The sequence below is a fragment of the Musca autumnalis genome, unplaced genomic scaffold, assembly GCF_047663935.1.
Source record: "Musca autumnalis isolate F117 unplaced genomic scaffold, ASM4766393v1 scaffold_4, whole genome shotgun sequence".
Lineage (NCBI taxonomy): Eukaryota > Metazoa > Arthropoda > Insecta > Diptera > Muscidae > Musca > Musca autumnalis.
Genome location: NW_027411977.1, coordinates 117,180,744 through 117,188,844, shown reverse-complemented (window position 1 = coordinate 117,188,844; position 8,101 = coordinate 117,180,744). Strand labels below are relative to the sequence as shown.

Here is an 8,101-nt window from a genome sequence, read left to right as displayed (position 1 = left end):
GAGTACACACTAACAGTCAAAACTGACAGTCAACGTACTTTAAGGACAATTTTCCGGCAAATAACAACTTTTATTTAGCTAAAAACGTTTGAAATACAATATTTACGGTATTATTAAGAGATTATAAAAGAAATTTTTCAATTAGGCTTTGATATTCACGAAATAGACCTCGATGACTGTCAGTTTTGCTTGCCAATGTGTACTATACTTAATACAAATTGTACCATATTTAGTACCTTTTAGTACTTTTCGTACCCTTCTAGTCCGAATTTCCAAAAACCCAGTCTTATCTCACCCCTACACACAGCAACCCACAGTCAAAATTTCAGCTTTCTAGCTTCAGCGGTTTCGTCTGGGCGATGATATGCCAGTCAGTCAGTCAGTCACTCACTCAGTCACTCACTAAACTCTTTTATATATATAGATAATAAATAAAATAAAATCAAAATAAAACAACAGCAGTTTTCTTCCGTTTCAACGGAGTTTTTCTTCCGTTTCAACGGAGTTTTTTTTATTGATTTTTTATTTGTTTTAGCGGTTTTTATAAAACTTTACAATTATACAATGTTAGATAAAATTAATAACAAGTAAATAAAATTATGTTTATTGTTTTTTTTTTTACAATTGACAGGTTGGTGGGTTAATATTTAAATAAGAGTTGTTTCTTCTCCTTGCATTTTGAAGAAGTTGGTAGGTAAACTGTGTTATTTGTTGTTGATCCTCTCTGTAATTTGGGAAGGTTTGATTGATTAAACATTAAATTAACAAAAAAAGGTGTATTTAAACAAAAAAGAAAATACTTCTAAATATGACCGTGTAGTGTCTAAAGTATATTTTTCTATTCTGAATTTCATATAAAATCAAGGATATTCATGTGACTTAATATGATCCGAGTCGAGTAGTCGGTAGAATCATAGGCTATATGGGCATTTTATGAAACTGCTGTTGTTGCGTTCGTTTGTAGACGTTTCAGTGACAAAAGTCCATATAGAATGTGATTAAAGTCGTGTCGTCGCACACCTTCCACGGTTGTTGTTGCTGTTTTCTTTTTTTACATAAAAACATTCGTTAATAGTACATTGCGTGTTAGTTTTTTGTCGTTATTAAAATTTAATTTGTTTAAACATAGAACTACAAACAATAAAATTGAAGTAGTGAAGTTGACTTAATATTAATATTCTTTGTTCATTCTACAAAACGCCTTTGTTGAGGAACATTTCTATTCGTTTTGCGAATTTAACAAATGGTTTTATTGTCGTCACGATATCGTTATTGTTGAGGAACCTTAAGAATATTTTTTATATATGTATATTTTAAATTGTTGTAAAAATAAGTTTCCTTGTTTTGGATAAAGTTCTTGATATCCATTATTATTTTTTCTGAACAAACCCTATAGGGAAATTATTTAATTCTACCACAATTTAAAGTGCCTGCATATACATAGTGCTTACATACTAAGTTAACGTGTGTTTAATATATTGTTGTTGTTGTTTCTGTTTGTTTTTTATGTTAGTATTTTACATTTCGTTATAACAATTTATTTAAATCAACTAACTAAGAATTTGTGTAATCATTTATTTATGTTTTTGTTCTTCCGTTTTTCTGATGTTGCTTTGGGATTTCCGTCATCTAGCTGCATATGGTAGTGGACAGCTTAATAGGTTACATGTTGGGTACCTGGTGGAACCTTGTAGCTAGGGTAATGGTGGCTCAAGGCGTTCTTGGCAAAGAATGAGCTGTAATCCTGTAAGAAATAAAATGGGAAAATAGTTTTTTAATTAATAAGCAATGGGGTTTTAGATAAAGGATTTGAGGTTATGGAAATTAATCAATGTCCAAAGATTTAATGTAAATAAAGAAATTTTAGAGACCTCAAAAGGCCACAAGGCGTGGATTTTCTAAAGAAATTTCTAGAGACCTCAAAAGGCCACAAGGCGTTGATTTTCTAAAGAAATTTCTATAGACCTCAAAAGGTCACAAGGCGTGGATTTTCTAAAAAAAATTCTAGAGACTTCAAAAAGCCACAAGGCCTGGATTTTCTAAAGAAATTTCTATAGACCTCAAAAGGTCACAAGGCGTTGATTTTCTAAAGAACTTTCTAGAGATTTTCTAAAGAAATTTCTATGTATATTCTAAAGAAATTTCTAGAGACCTCAAAAGGCCACAAGGCGTGGATTTTCTAAAGAAATTTCTAGAGACCTCAAAAGGCCACAAGGCGTTGATTTTCTAAAGAAATTTCTATAGACCTCAAAAGGTCACAAGTCGTTGATTTTCTAAATATTCTAGAGACCTCAAAAAGCCACAAGGCGTGGGTTTTCTAAAGAATTTTCTAGATATTTTCTAAAGAAATTTCTAGAGATTTTCTAAAGAAATTTCTAGAGACCAAGGCCACAAGGCGTGTATTTTCTAAACAAATTTTAGGGACCTCAAAAGGCCACAAGGTTTGGATTTTTTAAGAAATTTCTAGAGATTTTCTAAAGAAATTTCTAGAGATTTTCTAAAGAAATTTCTAGAGACCTCAAAAGGCCACAAGGCGTGGATTTTCTAAAGAAAATTATAGGGACCTCAAAAGGCCACAAGGCGTGGATTTTCTAAAAAGTTAACTAGAGACTTCAAAAGGCCATCAGGCGTGGATTTTCTAAAGAAAATTATAGGGACCTCAAAAGGCCACAAGGCGTGGATTTTCTAAAAAGTTAACTAGAGACTTCAAAAGGCCATCAGGCGTGGATTTTCTAAAGAAAATTATAGAGACCTCAAAAGGCCACAAGGCGTGGATTTTCTAAAAAGTTAACTAGAGACTTCAAAAGGCCATCAGGCGTGGATTTTCTAAAGAAAATTATAGGGACCTCAAAAGGCCACAAGGCGTGGATTTTCTAAAGAAAATTATAGGGACCTCAAAAGGCCACAAGGCGTGGATTTTCTAAAGAAAATTATAGGGACCTCAAAAGGCCACAAGGCGTGGATTTTCTACAGAACTTTCTAGAGATTTTCTAAAGAAATTTCTAGAGACCTCAAAAGGCCACAAGGCGTGGTTTTTCTAAAGAACTTTCTAGAGATTTTCTAAAGAAATTTCTAGAGACCTCAAAAGGCCACAAGGCGTGGTTTTTCTAAAGAACTTTCTAGAGATTTTCTAAAGAAATTTCTAGAGACCTCAAAAGGCCAGAAGGCGTGGATTTTCTAAAGAACTTTCTAGAGATTTTCTAAAGAACTTTCTAGAGATTTTCTAAAGAAATTTCTAGAGATTTTCTAAAGAAATTCCAAGAGACCTCAAAAGGTCACAAGGCGTGGTTTTTCTAAAGAACTTTCTAGAGATTTTCTAAAGAACTTTCTAGAGATTTTCTAAAGAAATTTCTAGAGATTTTCTAAGGAAATTTCTAGAGACCTCAAAAGGCTACAAGGCGTGGATTTTCTAAAAAAAATTCTAGAGACTTCAAAAGGCCACAAGGCGTGGATTTTATAAAGAAATTTCTAGAGACTTCAAAAGGCCACAAGGCGTGGATTTTCTAAAGAAATTTCTAGAGACTTCAAAAGGCCACAAGGCGTGGATTTTCTAAAGAAATTTCTAGAGACCTCAAAAGGCCGCAAGGCGTGGATTTGCTAAAGAAATTTCTAGAGACCTCAAAAGGACACAAGTCGTGGATTTGCTAAAAAAATTTCTAGAGACCTCAAAAGGACACAAGGCGTGGATTCGCTAAAGAAATTTCTAGAGACCTCAAAAGGACACAAGGCGTGGATTTGCTAAAGAAATTTCTAGAGACCTCAAAAGGCCGCAAGGCGTGGATTTGCTAAAGAAATTTCTAGAGACCTCAAAAGGACACAAGTCGTGGATTTGCTAAAAAATTTTCTAGAGACCTCAAAAGGACACAAGGCGTGGATTCGCTAAAGAAATTTCTAGAGACCTCAAAAGGACACAAGGCGTGGATTTGCTAAAGAAATTTCTAGAGACCTCAAAGGCACACAATGCGTGGATTTGCTAAAGAAATTTCTAGAGACCTCAAAAGGACACAAGGCGTTGATTTTCTAAAGAAATTTCTATAGACCTCAAAAGGTCACAAGGCGTGGATTTTCTAAAAAAAAATTCTAGAGACTTCAAAAAGCCACAAGGCCTGGATTTTCTAAAGAAATTTCTATAGACCTCAAAAGGTCACAAGGCGTTGATTTTCTAAAGAACTTTCTAGAGATTTTCTAAAGAAATTTCTATGTATATTCTAAAGAAATTTCTAGAGACCTCAAAAGGCCACAAGGCGTGGATTTTCTAAAGAAATTTCTAGAGACCTCAAAAGGCCACAAGGCGTTGATTTTCTAAAGAAATTTCTATAGACCTCAAAAGGTCACAAGTCGTTGATTTTCTAAATATTCTAGAGACCTCAAAAAGCCACAAGGCGTGGGTTTTCTAAAGAATTTTCTAGATATTTTCTAAAGAAATTTCTAGAGATTTTCTAAAGAAATTTCTAGAGACCAAGGCCACAAGGCGTGTATTTTCTAAACAAATTTTAGGGACCTCAAAAGGCCACAAGGTTTGGATTTTTTAAGAAATTTCTAGAGATTTTCTAAAGAAATTTCTAGAGATTTTCTAAAGAAATTTCTAGAGACCTCAAAAGGCCACAAGGCGTGGATTTTCTAAAGAAAATTATAGGGACCTCAAAAGGCCACAAGGCGTGGATTTTCTAAAAAGTTAACTAGAGACTTCAAAAGGCCATCAGGCGTGGATTTTCTAAAGAAAATTATAGGGACCTCAAAAGGCCACAAGGCGTGGATTTTCTAAAAAGTTAACTAGAGACTTCAAAAGGCCATCAGGCGTGGATTTTCTAAAGAAAATTATAGAGACCTCAAAAGGCCACAAGGCGTGGATTTTCTAAAAAGTTAACTAGAGACTTCAAAAGGCCATCAGGCGTGGATTTTCTAAAGAAAATTATAGGGACCTCAAAAGGCCACAAGGCGTGGATTTTCTAAAGAAAATTATAGGGACCTCAAAAGGCCACAAGGCGTGGATTTTCTAAAGAAAATTATAGGGACCTCAAAAGGCCACAAGGCGTGGATTTTCTACAGAACTTTCTAGAGATTTTCTAAAGAAATTTCTAGAGACCTCAAAAGGCCACAAGGCGTGGTTTTTCTAAAGAACTTTCTAGAGATTTTCTAAAGAAATTTCTAGAGACCTCAAAAGGCCAGAAGGCGTGGTTTTTCTAAAGAACTTTCTAGAGATTTTCTAAAGAAATTTCTAGAGACCTCAAAAGGCCAGAAGGCGTGGATTTTCTAAAGAACTTTCTAGAGATTTTCTAAAGAACTTTCTAGAGATTTTCTAAAGAAATTTCTAGAGATTTTCTAAAGAAATTCCAAGAGACCTCAAAAGGCCACAAGGCGTGGTTTTTCTAAAGAACTTTCTAGAGATTTTCTAAAGAACTTTCTAGAGATTTTCTAAAGAAATTTCTAGAGATTTTCTAAGGAAATTTCTAGAGACCTCAAAAGGCTACAAGGCGTGGATTTTCTAAAAAAAATTCTAGAGACTTCAAAAGGCCACAAGGCGTGGATTTTATAAAGAAATTTCTAGAGACTTCAAAAGGCCACAAGGCGTGGATTTTCTAAAGAAATTTCTAGAGACTTCAAAAGGCCACAAGGCGTGGATTTTCTAAAGAAATTTCTAGAGACCTCAAAAGGCCGCAAGGCGTGGATTTGCTAAAGAAATTTCTAGAGACCTCAAAAGGACACAAGTCGTGGATTTGCTAAAAAAATTTCTAGAGACCTCAAAAGGACACAAGGCGTGGATTCGCTAAAGAAATTTCTAGAGACCTCAAAAGGACACAAGGCGTGGATTTGCTAAAGAAATTTCTAGAGACCTCAAAAGGCCGCAAGGCGTGGATTTGCTAAAGAAATTTCTAGAGACCTCAAAAGGACACAAGTCGTGGATTTGCTAAAAAATTTTCTAGAGACCTCAAAAGGACACAAGGCGTGGATTCGCTAAAGAAATTTCTAGAGACCTCAAAAGGACACAAGGCGTGGATTTGCTAAAGAAATTTCTAGAGACCTCAAAGGCACACAATGCGTGGATTTGCTAAAGAAATTTCTAGAGACCTCAAAAGGACACAAGGCGTGGAGTTGCTAAAGAAGTTTCTAGAGACCTCAAAAGGACACAAGGCGTGGAGTTGCTAAAGAAATTTCTAGAGACCTTAAAAGGACACAAGGCGTGGATTTGCTAAAGAAATTTCTAGAGATTTGCTAAAGAAATTTCTAGAGATTTTCTAAAGAAATTTCTAGAGATTTTCTAATGAAATTTCTAGAGATTTTCTAAAGAAATTTCTAGAGATTTTCTAAAGAAATTTCTAGAGATTTTCTAAAGAAATTTCTAGAGACCTCAAAAGGCCACAAGGCGTGGATTTTCTAAACACATTTGAATTTTTTTAAGAAATTTCTAGAGATTTTCTAAAGAAATTTCTAGAGACATTGTGTTTTTTCTAAAGAAATTTCTAGAAACCTCAAAAGGCCACAAGGCGTGATTTTCTAAAGAAATTTCTAGGGACCTGAAAAGGATTTTCTACAGAAATTTCTAGAGACCTCAAAAGGATTTTCTAAAGAAATTTCTAGAGACCCAAAAGGCCACAAGGCGTGGATTTTCTAAAGAAATTTCTAGAGACCTCAAAAGGATTTTATAAAGAAATTTATAGACACCTCAAAAGGATTTTATAAAGAAATTTATAGAGACCTCAAAAGGCAACAAGGCGTGGATTTTCCAAAGAAATTTCTAGAGACCTCAAAAGGATTTTATAAAGAAATTTATAGAGACCTCAAAAGGCAACAAGGCGTGGATTTTCCAAAGAAATTTCTGGAGACCTCAAAAGGATTTTATAAAGAAATTTATAGAGACCTCAAAAGGCAACAAGGCGTGGATTTTCCAAAGAAATTTCAGGAGACCTCAAAAGGATTTTCTAAAGAAATTTCCAGAGACCTCAAAATGCCACAAGGCGTGGATCTTCTAAACAAATTTCTAGAGACCTCAAAAAGGATTTTCTAAAGAAATTTCTAGAGAAATCAAAAATGATTTTCTAAAGAAATTTCTAGAGACCTCAAAAGGCAACAAGGCGTGGATTTTCCAAAGAAATTTCTGGAGACCTCAAAAGGATTTTATAAAGAAATTTATAGAGACCTCAAAAGGCAACAAGGCGTGGATTTTCCAAAGAAATTTCTGGAGACCTCAAAAGGATTTTATAAAGAAATTTATAGAGACCTCAAAAGGCAACAAGGCGTGGATTTTCCAAAGAAATTTCAGGAGACCTCAAAAGGATTTTCTAAAGAAATTTCCAGAGACCTCAAAATGCCACAAGGCGTGGATCTTCTAAACAAATTTCTAGAGACCTCAAAAAGGATTTTCTAAAGAAATTTCTAGAGAAATCAAAAATAATTTTCTAAAGAAATTTCTAGAGACCTCAAAAGGCAACAAGGCGTGGATTTTCCAAAGAAATTTCTGGAGACCTCAAAAGGATTTTATAAAGAAATTTATAGAGACCTCAAAAGGCAACAAGGCGTGGATTTTCCAAAGAAATTTCTAGAGACCTCAAAAGGATTTTATAAAGAAATTTATAGAGACCTCAAAAGGCAACAAGGCGTGGATTTTCCAAAGAAATTTCTGGAGACCTCAAAAGGATTTTATAAAGAAATTTATAGAGACCTCAAAAGGCAACAAGGCGTGGATTTTCCAAAGAAATTTCAGGAGACCTCAAAAGGATTTTCTAAAGAAATTTCCAGAGACCTCAAAATGCCACAAGGCGTGGATCTTCTAAACAAATTTCTAGAGACCTCAAAAAGGATTTTCTAAAGAAATTTCTAGAGAAATCAAAAATGATTTTCTAAAGAAATTTCTAGAGACCTCAAAAGGCAACAAGGCGTGGATTTTCCAAAGAAATTTCTGGAGACCTCAAAAGGATTTTATAAAGAAATTTATAGAGACCTCAAAAGGCAACAAGGCGTGGATTTTCCAAAGAAATTTCTAGAGACCTCAAAAGGATTTTATAAAGAAATTTATAGAGACCTCAAAAGGCAACAAGGCGTGGATTTTCCAAAGAAATTTCTGGAGACCTCAAAAGGATTTTATAAAGAAATTTATAGAGAC

At 34.3% G+C, this 8,101-nt stretch overlaps 1 protein-coding gene across 15 annotated transcripts in view; it reads right to left on the bottom strand.

Moving 5' to 3' along the window:
• Positions 1-462: 462 nt before the first annotated feature.
• The window catches only part of LOC141403343 (uncharacterized), a 564,369-nt gene continuing 556,730 nt past the window's right edge, over positions 463-8,101 (bottom strand). For all 15 annotated transcript variants that reach the window (XM_073985610.1, XM_073985614.1, XM_073985615.1 and 12 more), the window contains one exon: positions 463-1,744. In XM_073985610.1, the coding sequence (XP_073841711.1) occupies positions 1,655-1,744 (90 nt within the window). In that variant the 3' untranslated portion in view covers positions 463-1,654. The remainder of the gene's footprint in view (positions 1,745-8,101) is intronic.